General features: G+C 39.8%; 1 protein-coding gene across 1 annotated transcript; it reads right to left on the reverse strand.

Moving 5' to 3' along the window:
• Positions 1-4,470: 4,470 nt before the first annotated feature.
• LOC131234592 (cytochrome P450 76A1) lies at positions 4,471-8,691 on the reverse strand. Its single transcript, XM_058231524.1, has 2 exons — positions 7,804-8,691; positions 4,471-5,106 (listed from the first exon to the last, which is right to left on the reverse strand). Exons 1-2 carry the CDS (start codon positions 8,689-8,691, stop codon positions 4,471-4,473), a joined length of 1,524 nt encoding a protein of 507 aa, XP_058087507.1.
• Between the last annotated feature and the right edge of the window lie 11,568 nt (positions 8,692-20,259).

Here is a 20,259-nt window from a genome sequence, read left to right on the forward strand (position 1 = left end):
AAAGACTCCTAGGATCATGCCAACCAAGGACCTAATTTTGGAACGTAAACGCTCTTGTGACTATAAATCGGTTCGTAATTGCTCTTAAGGCCCTTAATCGCTTATGTGACCATAATCTCTCCTTTGATTTCTAATCAATTCGTAATTGATCTTGAGACCTCTTGGGACCTTTAATCAATCTAAGGAACTCCGATTCGCCTGTAAGTGCCTTTTGGACCTCTAATGGGAATATAATCACTCTTACGACCTCCAATCGATCAGTAATCATTTCAAACAATATGCCAAAATTGTGAATATGCATGGAACGTCTATCGAAAAATCAAATTAACAACGGTTTTGGTCCGTCGCTATTTGCCATGCCACAAAAATTAAATGACGGAAGTGAACCGTTTAAAATTTTTGATGGATCTGCGATGGAGTCAGATCCATCACAAATTTATGATGGATCCTATCCATCATAAAAATAAAAAATCCATGAGATTGATCACATAACCAACAGAAGAACTCCGAGGATCAGGCCAATCAAGGACCTAATTTTGGAACATAAACCCACTTATGACTATAAATCGGGCTGTAATTGCTCCTGGGGCCCTTAATTGCTCCTGTGACTGTAATCGATCCCTTGACTTCTAATCAATCCATAATAGCTCTTTAGACCTCTTGGGACCTTTAATCAATCTAAGGAACTCCAATGGGCCCGTAATTGCTCTTTAGACCTCTAATGGGATTTCATTGCTCCTTCGACCTCCAATTGATCAGTAATCGCTTCAGACAATATGCCAAAATTATGAATTTATGACGGAATAGTCTATCGCAAAATCAAATTAACAACGGTTTTGTTCCGTCTCTATTTGCCACGCCACAAAAAATTAAACGACGGATGTGAATCGTCAAAAATTTGCGATGGATCTGCGAGGGATTCAGATCCATCACAAATTTATGATGGATCCTATTCGTCATAAAAATAAAAAATCCATGAGATTGATCACGTAACGGTTAGGACTCCAAAGATCTGGCCAATAAAGGACCTACTTCTGGAACGTAAACGCTCTTGTGACTATAAATCGACCCGTAATCGCTCCTCAGGCCCTTAATCGCTCCCATGGCCGTAATTGCTCCCTTGACTTCTAATCAATTTTTAATCGCTCTTTAGACCTCTTGGGACCTTTAATCAATTTAAGGAACTTTGATACACCTGTGATTGCTCTTAAGACCTCTAATGGGAATAGAATCGTTCCTACGACCTCCAATCGATCGGTAATCGCTTCAGACTATGCCAAAATTGTGAATTTACGACGGAACATGTCCGTCACAAAATATAATTAACGATGGTTTTGTTTCGTCACTATTTTCCACAACATAAAAAATTAAATAACGGATGTGAACCATCAAAAATTTGCGATGGATCTGTGATGGATTCAGGTCTGTCACAAATTTACGACAGATCCTATCCATCACAAAAATAAAAAATTCGTGAGATTGATCACGTAACGGTTAGGACTCCGAGGATCAGGCTAACCAAGGACTTCCTACTGCTGGAACGTAAATGCTCTTCTGACTGTAAATCAGTCTGTAATCGCTCCTAAGGCCTTTAATCGCTCCCGTGACCGTAATTGCTCCCTTGACTTCTAATCATTCCATAATCTCTCTTTAGACCTATTCGGACCTTTTATCAATTTAAGGAACTCCGATGCGCCCGTAATTGCTCTTTGGACCTCTAATGGGAATATAATTGCTCTTACGACCTCCAATTGATCAGTAATCGCTTATGACAATATGCTAAAATTGTGAATTTGTGACGGAATAAGTCCGTCGCAAAATCAAATTAACGATGATTTCGGTCCGTTGCTATTTGCCACACCGCTAAAATTAAATGATTGATGTGAACCGTCGAAAATTAGCGATGGATCTATGACAGATTCACATTCGTCACAAGTTTATGACGGATCCTATCCGTTATATAAATAAAATATCCAAGAGATTGATCATGTAACGGCTAGGACTCCGAGGATTAGGCCACCCAAGGACCTCGTACTTCTGGAATGTAAACGCTCTTGTGACTATAAATCACTCCATAATCGCTCCTGAGGCCCTTGATCGCTCCCATGACCATAATCGCTCCCTTGACTTCTAATTAATTCTTAATCGCTCTTTAGACCTCTTGGGACCTTTAAGCAATCTAAGGAACTCCGATGCGCCCGTAATTGCTCTTTGGACCTCTAATGGGAATATAATCGCTCTTACGACCTCCAATCGATCGGTAATTGCTTCAGACAATATGCCAAAATTGTGAATTTGCGATAGATCATGTCCGTCGCAAAATCAAATTAACGACAATTTTGTTTCGTCGCTATTTTCCACAGCATAAAAAATTAAATGACGGATGTAAACCGTAAAAAATTGACGATGGATTTGTGATAGATCTTATCCGTCATAAAATAAAAAATTTGTGAGATTGATCACGTAACGGCTAGAAGTAATCCAAGGATCAGGCCAACCAAAGACCTCCTAATTTTGGAACATAAATGCTCTAGTGACTATAAATCAGTCCGTAATTGCTCCTGAGGCCCTTAATTACTCCTGTTACCGTAATCGCTCCCTTGACTTCTGATCAATCCATAATCTCTCTTTAGACCTCTTGGGACCTTTTTCCATTCTAAGGAACTCCAATGTGCCCGTAATTGCTCTTTGGACCTCTAATGGGAATATAATCGCTCTTACGACTTCTAATTGATCAGTAATTGCTTCAGACAATATGTTAAAATTGTGAATTTTCAACGGAACAAGTTCGTCGCAAAATCAAATTAACGATAGTTTTAGTGTATCGCTATTTGCCCCACCGCAAAAATTAAACAATGGATGTGAACCATTAAAAATTTACGATGGATCTTCGACGGATTCAAATCTGTCACAAATTTACAACGGATCCTATCCGTCATAAAAATAAAAAATACGTGAGATTGATCATGTAACGGCTAGGACTCCTAGGATCAGGCTAACCAAGGACCTCCTACTTCTAGAACGTAAACACTCTTGTGATTATAAATTGGCCCATAATCGCTCCTGAGGCCCTTAATCACTCCCATGACCATAATCGCTCTATTGACTTCTAATCAATTCGTAATCACTCTTGAGACCTCTTGGGACCTTTAATCAATCTAAGGAACTCCGATGCACCCGTAATTATTTTTTGGACCTCTAATGGGAATAAAATCGCCTTAAACACTCCCATGACCATAATCGCTCTATTGACTTCTAATCAATTCGTAATCACTCTTGAGACCTCTTGGGACATTTAATCAATCTAAGGAACTCCGATGCGCCCGTAATTATTTTTTGGACCTCTAATGGGAATAAAATCACTCCTACGACATCCAATCGATCAGTAATCACTTCAGACATTGTTAAAATTGTGAATTTACGACGGAACATGTCCGTCGCAAAGTCAAATTATTGACGCTTTTGGTCCGTCGCTATTTGCCATGCCTCCAAAATTAAACAACGAATGTGAACCATCAAAAATTCGTGATGGATTTGCGATGGATTCAGATCCATCACAAATTTACGATGGATCCTATCCGTCATAAGATTAAAAAATCCATGAGATTGATCACGTAACAGCTAGAAGGAATCTAAGGATCAGGTTAACCAAGGACCTCATACTTTTGGAACATAAATACTCTTGTGATTATAAATCAGTCCATAATTGCTCATGAGGCCCTTGATCACTCCCGTGATCGTAATCGCTCCCTTAACTTCAAATCATACGTAATCACTTTGAGATTGTTGGATTGGTAAATCCTATTGTTTGCCATTGTCCCTAGAGCATGGTTGGGTGACGAAATCCCTTCCAATTTCCATAATTCTCTTCCATTGGGGCTGGATCAATGAGAAGTTCAGAGATTTGATCATCTCTTTCTCCTACTGGATAAGATTGGACTCTAATTCCAGTTGGATCTCTTGAATCAAGTAAGGTAGCATCTCAATTACTACAAGTGGATCCTTGGCACCCTAGTTCCCACCTTTAAATTCACAAGTTCACAAACTATTTCCAATTATTCATATTTAAATTTACATCTTCTTCTAGTTCTAGTTCTATCTATTTTCATAAACTTACGAGATTAGTCCCAATAGATTTGACCTTGGTCTCACCAAGATTATTATTACATCGTGACCCTACACTTGAGGTTGTGATCAGCAGCTGAGCATTCGGATATATACACACACACACGAGGCATGCTCGCCTTCGCATGTGCGCACCTTTGCACACACATCATGGGCATCTAATCCGAATGGTCCGTAAACCCCATGGGACCGATATTTGTTCGTCTTTTTCATTCCATTTTCTTCCAATAATGGAATAAGAAATCTCTATAACAGAAATTCTTCTCAATACCATAGGAATATCGTCAACTTGGGGATGAGCTTGTACAAGAAACAAAAAAATCATTCTATGTACATGGCGCTTCTCTAATCTGAGCCGTCGGTCGCCCATCCCTTGTAGGGTGTGGCTATGGCTCTCAATGGCACAGCTTTCTTTAGCGTAATCCCCATCCGTTCGCTCATGTCTATGTCTTCGGGCTTAAGATCGTCGGCCAGGGTCCAGTTGAAGGAGTGGAAGAGAGACCCCAGAGCCAGAGGGAGCAGGCGCGAGGCGAGTGGGACTGCCGGGCACACGCGTCGACCGGACCCAAATGGTATGAAGTCGAAATGGCGCCCCCTGTAGTCCACATGGCTCAATTCCATGAACCTCTCTGGCCTGAATTCCGTGGGTTCGACCCATGTCTTGGGGTCCCTTCCTATGGCCCATACGTTAACAAGCACTTGAGTGTCTTCCGGTATATAGTAGCCTTGCATTTTGCATGAGTTCATGGCCCTGTGGGGGACTAGGAAAGGTAGAGGAGGGTGGAGCCTTAGAGTCTCCTTAATCACTGCCTTTAAGTACGGGAGCTCAGCCATGTGCTGCTCTTCTAGCTTTCGGTTTGGACCCACGACTTGACGTAGCTCGGCTTGGACCTTGATCATGACCTTCGGGTTTTGAAGAAGCTCTGCCATGGCCCACTCCAAGGTGCTGGTTGTAGTGTCAGTACCCGCGATGAACATCTCCTGATGAAACCATTATTGGAGGGAAATTACACAAATTAGTTAACTTGATGAATGGAAAAATGCAGCCCGTTACATTCTCAATTACTGTGTATATGGGAAATGGTACTGTAAGGTCGACCTCATGGGAACTTCCATGAGGTCAGCTGTGTGGGCCACACCGTGATGTGTGTCAAAAATCTACCCCATTAGTCAGTGGGCCTTGGGCTTAAAAATCAAGTCAATCCATGACTTGGGTGGGCCACACCACATACAACAGTTGAGATGGGTTATCCTCCCATTAAAACATTCATAATCATTTATTGGGCTCACCAAGATGTGGTTCGCAAATTTAGTCCATCCATTATGTGTGTCCCACTTGGATGAGGGGTAAACCAAGTTCCAGCAGCATCCAAAACTCAGATTGGCCCGACCAAGTACTTTTATATATTTTAGGCATATCTTCACATTTTTTAGATGGAATGGCCTACCTGAGTTCCATATACGGCAGATTTTCGGGATATCCCCTAACCTAAAGGGATCTATCAAATGCACGGTGTTGATTTTCGACACACATCACAGTGTGGCCCACACAACTCGAGCTCATGGGAAGTTCCAATGAGGTCGACCTTATAGTACCATTTCCATATATATATATATATATATATATATATATATATAGGGCTGTACATCGAGCCGAGTCGAGTCGAGGTGGGCCAAGCTTGGCTTGACTCGTCCATGCTATACTCGAGTTTGAGATCGAGCTCGAGCTTACCCTCGAGCTCAACATTGAAGCTTGGCTTGTTTGCCAAAGCTTTCGAGTCGAGTTCGAGTTGAGCTAGTGGTTCGAGTCGAGTCGAGTTTACCTTAGAGGGGTAAGGGAAAGAAAAAGAGGGAATGGGGAGGGCAGGGTTGGGTAGGGTTTTTTTAGTAAAAACTTTTAAGTTTTAACTTCTTTTTTTAAACTTAAATATTTTATATATATATATATAATATTAATATAATATATATCATATATATTATTAAAATATATTACTCGAGCCGAGTCGAGCTTGAGCTTCGAGTCGAGTCGAGTTGAAAGACACCATGGTCGAACTTGGCTTGAACTCAACTCGAGCTTTAGTAAACAAGCTTAACTCGCCTTGAGTCGGCCTTTCAAGCTGAGTCAATCCGAGCTGAGTCGAGCCAAGTCGAGCGAGTTTTTCAACTTAGCTCGACTCGTGTACATCCCTATATATATATATATATATATATATATATATATATATATGGGAAAAGGTACTATGTGCTCGACCTCACGAGTCCGTCCCATGAGGTCGACCTGTGTGGGCCCCACCGTGATGCGTTTCGAACATTTACCCCATTAGTTAGATGCACCATTCCATCATGGGCTTAGGTCTCAAAAATCAAGTCAATCCGTGACTTGTGTGGGCCACACCACATACAGAAGTGGAAAGGGGCCATGCACCATTAAAACATTCATAACCATTTTTTGGGCCCACCGAGATGTGGTTTAATTTGCAAATCCAGCCCATCCATTATGTGTGTCCCACTTGGATGAGGGTTCAGACCAAGTTTAGGACTCATGCAAATTTCAGGTGGGCCCCACCAAGTGCTTTTATATGTTTTAACGGTGTCTTCACGTGATTTTAGATGGTATGGCCCGCCTGAGTTCCGTATATGGCTGATTTTTGGCATATCCCATAATTTAAAGGGGACCCATCAAATGCACAGTGTTGATGGTCGACACGCATCACGGTGGGACCCACTTGACCTCATGGGAGTTTATCATGAGGTCGAGCGCATAGTACCTTTTCCCTATATATATATATATATATATATATAAGGTTCTATGTGGTGGAGCCCATGGGAACTTCCCATGAGGTTGAGCCGTGCGGGCCCACTGTGATGCGTGTCGAGAAAATCTACCCCACCAGTCAGATGTCCCATTCCATGGTGGGCCTAGGGCTTAAAAATCAAGTCAATCCGTGACTTGTGTGGGCCACACCACATACAAAAGTTGAGAGGGGTTACCCTCCATTAAAACATTCATAATAATTTATTGGACCCACCGAGATGTGCTTCACTAGTCTAGCCCATCCATTATGTGTGTTACACTTGGATGAGGGGTTTGACCAAGTTTCAAATGCATCCAAATTTTAGGTGGGCCCCACCAAGTGCTTTTATATGTTTTAGGCATGTCTTCACATGATTTTAGATGGTATGGCTCACCTGAGTTATGCATACGTCTGATTTTTACGATATCCCATAATTTAAAGTGGACCCATCAAATGCATGGTGTTGATGGTCAACACGCATCACGGTGGGGCCAGCATAGCTCGACCTCATTGGAAGTTCCCATGAGCTCGACCGCATATAACCTTTTCCCTACACACACACACACTCTGTGTGGATCAATGTGGAACACAAAATAATTAAAATTTTCAATGGCTCGCATCGATCCAACTCCTATGATAAATTGTTAGGATCATCTTTGAAACATGACCATTGGACCATGGCTTATTTATGTATAGCATCAACAAGACCGACGGGTTTAATCATCAATAATCTCCGCATGTGGGCAGGGATTACTTGAAAACAAGCGGAACCAACTTGAAAACAAGGATGCAATGTACATGACCCACTGATAATAGAAACCAATAAAATCTTAGTGCGTGTGGCAGCTTATCTTGCAATTCTATAACATGTCGATGATCTTACCAGGACGATGACATTGATAGTCCTCGGCGACAATTTTGTGGGCTCCTCGTCTCCATCGCCTTCGAATTCCAACAACGCATCCAAAAAGTCCTTTCCCCCCTCAGCCTCTAGCCGTGCTTTGATGATCCTACCCGCCATATCGAATACCCTTCCGACATGGAAATCCATCTTCCTCCTTATTCCTTGAGGATCTACCCACCTAAGCAATGGCAAGAAATCAGCTACATTCGGCTTCCCGGCTAGCTCCATAATCCTACCTGCATGGTGAAAGAACTCTGCCCCCATCTTTGAGTTTGGATGCAAGAGATCCCTCGAGAACATGAGATTCCCAATGAGATTGAAAGACATCAAGAAGAAAAACCGTCCCACATCGACCACATTTTCCTTATGTGTACTGGCCTCTTCTACGTACTGCACCATGCGGTTCACACACCTCGCACGCACGTCACGCATGGCATCAAGACGGCTTATGGTGAAGAACTCCGATGTACAGAGTCGCCTCAGCATTCGCCAATGTGGTCCATATTGGGCTGTGATCAACGAACCTTCATTGCCAGAGCTACCCTTCATGACTTCATAGACTTTCCGGCCAGCCAGCACTGTATCATGGTTCTTGAACATGTCACGTGCCGCCTCGTCTGATGAAATCACAACCGTCCTCATCAACCCAAGCCGAATGGTCATGATCGGGCCATGTTCACGAGCCATGCGAGCGAACGAACGGTGAGGAGCCCAGCCCAACTGGAAGATGTTCCCCACCACGGGCCACCCTCTCGGGCCTGGCGGAAGCTGCCCAAGCACTTCCCTCCGTCGATTTTGCCGCTGCATGATCATGGCCCACATGCACAGTATCAGTACACATTGCAAGATCAACAACTCAAACTCCATCTCTTCTCTCTCTCTCTCTCTCTCTCTCTCTCTCTCTCTCTCTCTATGTTGGATGTATAAACCTAAGCTGGCCATGAGCTCTTCTCAGGCGTATATATAGATCCTTGTCTAGAGTCACGACAAATACCATTTCCATTTTATCCGAGCACTTTCTTATTACTGACTTATAGAAGCTATTATGACCTTGCAATCTTGCTTCATTGGTAATCCTGACTTTTGACTTTTGGATTTGAATATGAGTGACCTTGCAATCTTGCTTCATTGGTAATCCTGACTTTTGACTTTTGGATTTGAATAGGAGTCACTCAAACATTACTTTTTACTTTTCTAAATTGATCTTTGTTCAAAATTATCAAATAGTTCATAGGATGGCTTCTGTAGCATAGGATCTATATTATGAACGGTTTGGATCGTTATTTAATACGGAATTCAAGGGTCATGTGAGGTAGCTGTGGTACGGTAGGCACGTGTCCTATCAAAAGCCTTTCAATTTTTGACTGTCCAAAAGGGAAGCGGATTGGACGGTTTTGAGATCATTTGAATGTATTAACGTCAGCAAGTTTTGTGGGTCCCATCATGAGGTATGAGTTATATCCAAACCGTCCATCCATTTGACGAGCTAGTCTTAAGGCTTGAGCCAAAAAATAAGACAGATCTAAAGGTCAAGGGGACCACACTGCAAAAAAAAGTGGGGGAATTGAATGTCTACCATTGAAACCCTTTTGGGGTTCACGAAAGTTTCGGATCAATATGAAATTTGTTTTTCCTCGTCATCCATGTATTTTTGACCTTATTAACAGATTGGATGGAAAATAAACGTTATAGTGGGCCCTACGAATTTTTTAATGGTGAAAATCATTATCCCGTCGTCCATATACGGCCCACCTGATAAGTGGCCATGTTCCACAGTATCCCCACTTCATGAACGGCTTGGATCCTTCAGGCGTGTGCCACATTGCCAATGGATGTCGAGTTACCTTTGCTGTCTCTCCTGATGCGAATTCCCTCAGCATTTCTCACTATTAAAATAGCACCAGACGTGCACTCGTTCTTGCTTCAAAATGAAAACATACATCCGACGGGGGATTAGGTGACCCCTTTTATCTACCACTTTCTAAAAGGTCAAAGATAGAGCCGTTCATTTCCTTCCATTTCCTATTGGGTGGTTATGATGATCCCAAAAGGCAAACTTCCACCAATGTCGTGTACGCTCAGATCACAAGATGAGTAATGTTACACGCCTGTGAGATCTAGGCCATCCATCAGGCTGGGCCCACCACGAACAATCAGCGGCTCGACCCATTTGACAGCTCATACACCGTGCACGTGGCATATATATGAACAACAACTGAGATCATACATATTGCGGGTTCCACCTAGGATGGACCATAGCCAAAAAATGGTCCATTTGACCTTTGTATATGATTCATTTTTTTTCTACTGCTTTAAAATGATCTTAAAAAATGGATGAAAGGTATGGATATAAATCTCAGGTTGATCACATTACAGGAAAACAATAGTAATTGGATATCCACCATTAAAATCCTCCCAAGGCCCACTATACTGTTTATTTGACATCCAATATATATATTTATTAGGTCATACAGACCCAGATGAAGGGAAAAAACAAATATCAGATTGATCCAAAACTTTTATGGCCCCCAAAAAGTCTTTAATGATCGACGTTCATTCAACGCTTTCCTTTAACGTGGTTTACTTGAGATTGGGATATATCTCATTTTTGTCCTCGTACCATAAAATGATCTATAAAAATATATGGACGGCATGGATGAAACACATACATCATGGGTGGGGCTCACAGAGCACCGACCATCAGCCATTGGCTGGTGGCAGCGGAAACGGATTGGCTACTCTCCCTGCCACCAGCCCGGTGGCTGATGGTCGGTGCTCTGTGGGCCCACCATGATGTATGTATTTCATCTATTCCGTTCATACACTTTTACAGATCATTTTAGTGTTTAAAACAAAAAAATGAGATGAATATAAATCTCAGGTGGACTACACCACAGGAAAACAATAGTATTGGATATCCACCATTAAAATCCTCCTTAGGCCCACTGTACTGCTTATTTGACATCCAATATGTTGATTGGGTCATACAGGACCAGATAAAGGAAAAAAACAAATACCAGCTTGATCCAAAACTTTTATGGCCCCCAAAATTTTTTTAATGGTCTACGCTCATTGAACACTGTTTCTTGTAATGTGGCCCACTTGATATTGGAATATATCGCATTTTTGGTTTCATATCATAAAATGATATGAAAAACTATATGGACGGCATGGATGAAATATATACATCAATGTGGTGCCCACATAGCACCGACCATCAGCCATTGGCTGGAGGCAGGGGGAGTAGCCAATCCGTTCCCCGTCTTCGCGCGATACGTATCTACACCAGCTACACCAGCTGAATACCTGGTGTGTGGTACACCAGCCAATGTTTTCGTCCAAAAGGAACAAACCAATGTTTCAATTTCACTACCTACGTATGAATACATTCACACATGAAACGACGGATGTATCAGACGACCGAACTTGTCGAAATGTGCGATTGCGAAATCGACCATAGAGGCTCAACAACTGCCCATGGGATTTTGGAGGCCCCGTTGGATCGGATGCATGTCAGAGATCTGAACCGTTAATCAAGCTGCATGAGAGTGGACATGAGCTGGACAACATAATGATGTAGAACAAAATCCAACCGTGCATCCAGGAGAGAAACGGAGCATGGTAGATGTGACGTAGGGCCCACATCCTATCCCAACGAAGATATTGTTTATGATTGAAGTGACAAATGGACCCAAAATTAATTAGGCGTTAAACAGGTTTGGTTTGACAACCAAAATACTTAATAATACTATGGCATCTGGTGGGCCCATGAAGCCGTTGTTGGACGGCCGGGCTCCTCACTAATTGACGGCCCAAGTACAACAAATGAGTGCCCACTGCTCAAGCGTCCTACACTTGTGTCAGTTTGTTGCATGTACTAGGTAGAGGTGCATGTGTGATGACGAACCTTTATACATGCATCGGGATATCTTAGCAAGTGCAGTTGGACGGTCCCACACATGGACTGGGTATTTGGTTGATTTGAGCCTTCAAAATATCAGTATCACGTTGTGTTATCTCATTCTTAAAATACATATGCGTATCAGTTATCATATAATCTGTAGCAGGTAATTTATTATACTTTTTAAAAAAACATACAAAAATATTGAAAAAAGGTTGAATTTTTAAATAAAATTTTAAGGATTATTAAAAAAGACTTTAATACATACTTTTAAATCATGACATTTTAAAAAAGAAATCTACATAATATGTTTTCTTTATATAGGGTCTTAAGGTATACGTTGTTTGGTTGAACTAATACAACTATATTAAAATTGAATGCATAACATTTATAGTATATGTGATGATCATTTCATCAAACACTCTTGAATACTTTGAAATTAGTCTCAATTGAAAGTTGGTTGAAAAAAATTATATATAAATAAAATTTATTATTTTTTAATTAAAAAATAAATTTTATTTTAAAGAAATTAACAAGGACTTAACAAATCAGTAGATCGGCCTTCATATATACTTGATTTCATGTTTGGAGCGCAAACATTACAAGTAATTTAGGAGATATTGGAGAAATTTTAAATTTCTCTAACTTTTCTTAAATTGTACAACTTATATTCAAATTTCAAAATTAGAGTGTCTACAATGATCGTTGCATCAAATACTCATAAATACTTCGAAATTAGTCTCAATTGACAGCTAGTTGAAGGAAAATTTCAAAAAAAAAAAAAAAAAACCATGCAGAACATGAATAATCAATGGATATCGAAATCAAAGGTCCAACTCCATTATTTTTCATGCAAAATATGAAGAACCAATGAATTTGTAACTATTTGATACAAATTTAACATAATTAAAAAATGAATTGAAATTTTAAAATGCTCACTAGGTCAAACATGTAGGATATATTGGCACTACTTGTGCGTTTCATATCACACAGGTGGAATATAAAATATATCGTGGGATATATTGGTTGATATCATCCTTATTTAAAGCATATTGATCTAAACCATAGATCTTGTGGATGATAAATTGTACTGTAGATGGTATCAGAATATGTTAGTATGATTGGGTGTAATGGTTCAAAAATCATAACTATGTGCAAAATTTATAAGGGATTTATGTAACTTCCCAAGGGTTGGAGAAAATAAAATGATGCAATTCACTTTAAGGCCTGTTTAGATTTATGGAAAAGAAAAGGAAAAGAAATACCATCTCCTATGAACTTTTCCATTGTTTGTGAAGACTTTTATATATATATATATATATATATAAGTGAGAATTGGCAGAAAACACTAATTTTCACTTCTTTTTGATTGAAAATCAACAAATTTATTTTCCTACTTCTCTTCCTAAGAAACGGTGTAGGAAAAGGAATTTCTCAAGAGTACACATATGTGCCACCACCCATCTCCACTTACCTCACATATGTGACATATCCAAATATTCCATTGTCCATTTTCATTTTGTTACACGTGCCAACATCCATCTTCACTTGGGCCCCACATGTATGAAGCACCTCAAATATCCTGCATGAGCCAACTTTCCATTGTTTTTCTTCTATTGGCAGGGCCAGTTATTAATAAGGTCCATCGTTGTACCAAGCCCTAGCATATTAATGGCTTACTATGGGTGCGACAAATACGATATGCGTGAAGAGTGGAAAGTGGCTTTATAGCCCTTGGAGAAGAAGAAATTTCTCAATTATTGAGCAGAGTATAATGATTAACTTTGACACCTTAAAATGTATGCGATGTATTGTGTAACGCCCTAAAACTCAACACTTAAATACAATGGCTTTGATCCCGTGTCCTAAGGTGTTAACACTAAAATGATCAAGTACTTTGGCAGTAATACTGATAACGCCCCGATTTTCGCCACTTGAGTATGATGCTTTACTTGTGCAAACCCGAGTGTTGCTTAGGAATGAAAGTGCCTTGGTTTGTCAATTAGCGTGATCGTTGAGTCAGCTAGACAAAGGAGCCCCCATAGGAAGATTGATCAAGCGTCTACCTCAACAGGATGTGTACCCAAACTCGTCATAAGTAAATCTTAGCCTCACATCCCATGTCCCAGAACACCAGGTAATTAAAACCCTTAAAATTGAATAGAACACCCTAAGGTTTTTGGTTAGAAAACTTTTTCAAACTTCAGGAAAATCTATAAGTTTTCTACCTTTGTCAATTTATCGATAAGTGGTTCAATAAAATCGAACACTATTGTCGATGTCCTCGAAACTCACTCGATCTTATCGAAATGAGGACCAAAGATGTCCAATAACCACAAAGAAATATGGACTGAATTATCGATAGATTGATGGACTCATCGATATCATCGAAGTTTTAATCTCGAGTCCATCGAGTCGACCCGATAAAACCGACATTTTTTCTGTTGTGTTCAAAGAACTGCTAAGGCAAAATCATATAATCCTCGATATATCGAAGAGCTCCTCGATATCCTCAGAGTTCAAATTTCGATGATATCGGAAGCCCTTTGAAGATATCGGTTTAGGACACTAATCTATCTAGCAAGTTTTTCAGGTTATTTTTCTTTGATCGAGGGTCACTCGATAAAATTGATATTCAACTTTCAATCATATTGAGGAAAGGTTAATGTCATCGAATGTGGACATAAACTGTCCAACAAGCTTATAAGAAAATTCCTTGGAATTATCGATGAATCGATACTGCTCTCAATATCATCGATATTCAAATTTCGATGATATCGAGTGATGCTCGATTATATCATTTACTTGAAATATTTCAAAGGCAAGTGCTCTCACATTTTCAAATGTCGAGGAATCGAACCTCGTGTCGATGAAATCGGAGTTCGAAATCTGATGACATCGACGTTCGTTCAATTTCCTCGACTAGCTGGCAAAAAGTTTCAAAAGCGTTTGACAGTTGAGTTCGTATCATCGAGTGGCCAGTCGATGCGATCGAGAGTATACGCTCGATAATATCAACCCTGCTCGATGATATCGAACTCTGTAAAAAATGTGATTGGTTTATATCCGTTGGAACCTTTTGCCTATTTAATGAGAGCTTTCCCTTGGTTGTTGGGAGAGAGAAAAATAGAGAGTGCTTTTGTGCATTTAACCCTAAATCATATACCCTAAGCATTTTCTCTTATGGAAGTTCATCCTCCAATCCACCCTCATCATTAACATTCAATAGAATAGATTGGGGAATGAACTTCCTCATTCAAGGATTCTGCAGCTACTACCTCAATGAAAAATCATTAAGTTGGGATGCCTTGAACGCATAGATGATTGGAATCGCTTTATCTCTCTTATAGGAAAATATTTAATAGAGTAGGATTCCATCATAACCTTGACCCAACTCGTCGTCATGTATTGGTATATCTTTTGAGTTACGGTTCAAGGAAGCTGAAGATTCTTCGTCATCAAAGGAAGAGATCTTCATCAACGCACTGAATGAGGCTCATCTACTTATCTGTAAGTCATTAGAGTCTAGAGGACTCTTGTGATCATTCCTTCTGTAGGATTGAGTCTAAGGTGTTTCTTACCCCTTGCAAGTCCTCATAGGAGGCCTCCAGCAGGAGTGTATGTGGGGGTGCTTTGTGTTGACCCTTGCTCCATGGAGAGCATAAACTGGTTAGAGGTAAACCTATTGTAAAACCTCCGGTTTGAGGTGAACCTATTTTAAAACCTCCTTGAGGTTCCTTGTGTGGATCCTTGGCCTGTGTGGCCTAAAAGTCGAGTGCTGTGTGTTGACCCTTGCTCATAGGAGCATAAAGTGTGTCGCGTAGACACGTTGTGTCATCTTAAGTGTAGGTTGTACTGGTTAGAGATGAACCTGATTTAAAACCTCTAGTTTGAGGTGAACCTCTTGTGAAACCTCTGTTAGTGAGATCCGGTATACTCAAGGGTTGAGTGCGTCTGCCGGAAGTGGAGTAGACAAGTAGTCGAACTACTATAAAAATAACTGTGTTTGAGATTGCCATTGTCTTCAATTACTTGTGTGATTTCCTTAAATGCTTTCATATTTGATTATCTGAGATCACATCACACACACAGTCACATCCATTATAAACTGTGATTTGCATCTTGTTGATCTTTCAATTAGTTTTATGATTGGATCCTCTATTTGGCTTAGAAGCTATTAGAGTTACTCTGAGGAAATCCTGATGCATGCATATTTACTCAGGATAAGATTGATAGGATTTTAAATAACCATAAAATATCAAAAACTCCTATTCACCCCCCTCTAGGACATTGGAATATTCTTACTTCAACTAAAGCGGTCATTACTGCAATTTCAAGGAATGCCACACGTGAAAAAAATTCTCACGCATATGCTTAGTCATATTAACATTCATCCCATAAACAAATAAATTACAGTAACGCATTTCAAGTCGGCGAATATAAAAGAGAATAAGATAAATAAAATATAAGTAAATGGTTAAATATGTTGGGGGACTATGGTAGCACATAGAGATGAATCAAGCAAAGTACTCCAATCGCACAATCAAGTTCAAACACAAATAATCTGATTTTAACGTGGAAAAACTCTTGCAAGAAAAAACCACAACATAAAGCGACAATAATGCACTATGAAAGTAGAAAATTACAAGAGATAAAGATTACTTGATTCGAACAAGCCTCGAATCACCCTTACAAGCCCTTAAAACCCTTTATAACAAATTAAAAAGCCCTAAGATACACCTTATTCCTAATTACACCCATATATATAGCCTATATAAGAATTATAATCAAAAAATGAAATAAATCCCACACTTATGCAACTCTGCGTGATTGTTCAATGATGCTTTGATGGTATTGACAGACCGTCAATGGCATCGAACCCCTTCGATGTCATCGAACTAAACACCAAAACGTTACAGTGACTAAACATGGATTTTTTGAATTTTTCCGATGGCATCGAGCACCTGTTCGATGACACTGAACTTTGCTCGATAACATCGAGCAGTCTGTTATGGCATCTTTAGACCTATTGATTTACAGATTTAAGACATCAACAACAATCTCCACCATGTCTTCAATTGACATTCTTCATAGCTCCTTTTTCCCCATCTCTACTTCTGCCTTGCAGCATAACACCACCATCACTTCTCGTGTACACTCTGTCTTCTATTTACACCTTCGCTAAGCATAGAGAAGTTGCACAGAACTTGAACTTCTATGTGAGAACCACTTTAATGAGCACGTTTGCCCGATTCACGTTTATGTGAATCTTCTTTAGAGTCATGCCTCATTCCTCAAGCACCCATTAGATAAAATGGTGACGAACATCAATGTGTTTAGTACGTGAGTGATAAACAGATTTTTAGCCAAATTGATTGCACTTTCGCTGTCATAATTAACAGTATGGCCTCCTGCTGAAGCCCCAATGATTTATCATCCCCCTCAACTAAACACCTTCCTTTAATGCCTCGATTATTGCCATATACTGAGCTTCGGTTGTGGAAAGAGCCACCACATACTAAAACTTTGACATCTAATTAATCGCTTCACCCACTAACACAAATGAGTAATCGAAAGTCGACCTTCTATTGTTCACACTGCTCAAATAATTCGAATCTACATAACTTACTAACTTGTCCCCTGATTTCTCAAAAGATAAGACGTTGTCTTGCGTACCTCGAATGTATCGAAGTAGCCATTTTACCGCCTCTTAGTATTGCTTACTGGGATTAGACATGTATCTACTAACAACACCCATTGTATGTGAAATATCTGGTCTAATACAGACGATGATATACATCAAACTGCCAATTGCACTTGAATAAGGCATAGGAGATATCTCCTACTTTTTTCATCAGTTTTAGGACACTATTTAGAAGAAAGCTTAAAATGAGCCACGTGAGGAACGCTAACCGGCTTTGCCATGTCCATCCCATACTTTACTAATACCTTCTCAAGGTATTTATTCTGAGATAACTAAAGCCTACTCATTTTCCTGTCTTTGTGCATATTAATGCTGACAACTCTCTTTGCAGTCCCCAGATCTTTCATATCAAATGTCCTTGATAACTGAGTCTTCAATAAGTTGATCTCAGACATTCTATGACTGGCGATCAACATGTAATTAACATATAACATCAGGATAATGAACTTCCCATCACTTAGTGTCATGTAATAGACATAATGATCATATTCACTCCTGGTAAACCTCTGACTCACCATGAAAGAATCAAAATTTTTGTACCACTGCCTAAGTGACTATTTCAGGCCCTACAATGATGTTTCAACCTACAAACCTTGTTATCTACCCATTTTATTTTGAAGTCTTCTAGTTGCTTTATATAAATCTGCTCTTCCAATTTCCTAGGTAGGAAGGCAATCTTCACATCCATTTGCTCGAGCTCGAGATCGTATTGGGCAACTAGTAATAACACAAATTTGATAGATATTTGCTTCACCAAATGTGCGAATATCTTAGTGAAGTCGACACCTCACTGAGCATATTCTTTCGCCACCAACCTTGCCTTATACCTATCATATTTCTTCTTAAAGATTCACTTATACCCGATTGCTTTAGGACTGATGGGTAGCTCCACCAGCTCCCATGTCTCATTCTTGTACAAGAAGTCTATCTCATCATCCATTGCAACTTTTCACTTTTCGACATCTAGCTCATCAAGAGCTACCTGAAGAGTAGATGGATCCCCCTCATCCGTAATGAGGGCATATGTGATATTTGAATCATCCCTGTATCTCACTGATAAATTTCAATACCGCGGCAGATTCCTTCTCACAGGTGTTTGCTCCACCTGCTCTTGTACCTCTGTATGCGTCTTTGTCTTAGCCTGTGTCTCATCTCTCTCTAACTGAACATCCACAACTAACTTTTCCAGTTCCTTATGCTCATCCTTACAGAATAAGGATCATTCATCAAATTTGACGTTACAACTAATGATGATTTTTTGTGTGACTCGGTCATACAATCTGTACCCCTTCACATTACCTCCATAGTTGAAAAAGATGTACTTAGCTCTTTGTTCTAGCTTATGTCTCTCAACTGATGGTACACGAGAGTAATCATCACAACTAAATACATATAGTCCTGAGTAGTCTACTTACTAACCACTTCACACTTTCTCTAGAATTTTACATTCAATGACTGTAAAAGGGGACCGATTCACCAAGTAACAAGCCGTGTTAACTGCCCCAGTCCACAATTCATTGCCCAACTCAACATTACTGACTATGCATCGGGCCCTCTACAAGAGGGTCAAATTCATCTGTTCAGTCACACAATTTTGCTCTGATGTGTGGCGCACTGTGTTATTCCTCATGATCCCTTCATCTTTATAATATTCATTGAATTCTCCAAAAGTGAATTCCTTAATGTTATCTATCCTTAGGGCCTATTTGATCTTCCATGATACATGTAAATCATGGTAAATAAGTAATTATTACATTTTCACCTCGTTTGAAAATGTAAGAGTAATTCCACCTTGAAAATTAATATAAAAGTGTTGACTTAAATTTGTGGACCTCACCGTATTGTATATGATATATCTGCACCATCCATCTATTTTATTAGAAATTTTGGAGGCATGGGCCGAAAAATGAGGCAGATCCAACACTCAAATGGCCCACACGTAAGGAAACAGTGACCTTAATTCCTCCACCGTTGAAAGTTATTTCCTTCACTAATCCCACATTGAGGTTTTTTCATCATTTAACCCGTTCATAGGCTCACACAAACATGGATAGGGGGAAAACACAAATATCAGCTTGATCCATAACTTTTAAGGACCCTAAGAAGTTTTTAATGGTAGGCGTTCGATTCCCATTGTTTCATGTGGTGTGGTCCACTTGAGCTTTGGATTTACCTCATTTTTGTTCTCATACACTAAATTTAGCTGGCATAACAAATGAGCGGTGTGGATAAGTCACATACATCATGATGGACCTCTCATTAATTTCATAAAATCCTTGATTTAAGTGTTGAAAAAGTAAGTTGTCACATTTGTATTGGGAAAGATGCGGTAATTACCTAAGTAAATAATTATTACCATTTACATGGTAATTATGGTTGAGCCAAAAAATCAAACAAGCCCTTAGTATCTTTACCTTTTACCTTACCCATTTTTCCACTATGGCCTTCCACTGTTTGAAGTTGGTGAAAACATCAGGTTTATTTTTTATAAAATAAAATCATACCTTCTTTGAATAGTCGTTAATGAACGTGACGAACCATGATGACCCTTCACTAGAAACCACGAGCGACGACCCCCATACATCAGAATGCTATCAAGAACACCCTTTCACAAATGTTTTCAAATTTAAAAGATAACCTTAAATGTTTACCATATATACAATGCTCGCATATACTTAAATCAAAACTTTTAAAAGTTAGAATTAAACAATGGTCAGAAAGTACCTTTATGCCCCGCTCGCTTATCTGGCCCAAGTGTGCATGACACATACGTGCAGACGTGGAATCCACTACAGACACTGCAACTCCACTTGATGAAGTGCTCCCTATC

This window comes from Magnolia sinica, chromosome 19 (assembly GCF_029962835.1).
Source record: "Magnolia sinica isolate HGM2019 chromosome 19, MsV1, whole genome shotgun sequence".
Lineage (NCBI taxonomy): Eukaryota > Viridiplantae > Streptophyta > Magnoliopsida > Magnoliales > Magnoliaceae > Magnolia > Magnolia sinica.

Coding starts and splice junctions, on each gene's coding strand:
- LOC131234592 (XM_058231524.1), bottom strand. CDS start 8,691: ATGGAGTTTGAGTTGTTGATCTTGCAATGTGTACTGATACTGTGCATG. Junction 5,107..7,803: donor CTATCAATGTCATCGTCCTG/GTAAGATCATCG, acceptor TGGTTTCATCAG/GAGATGTTCATCGCGGGTAC.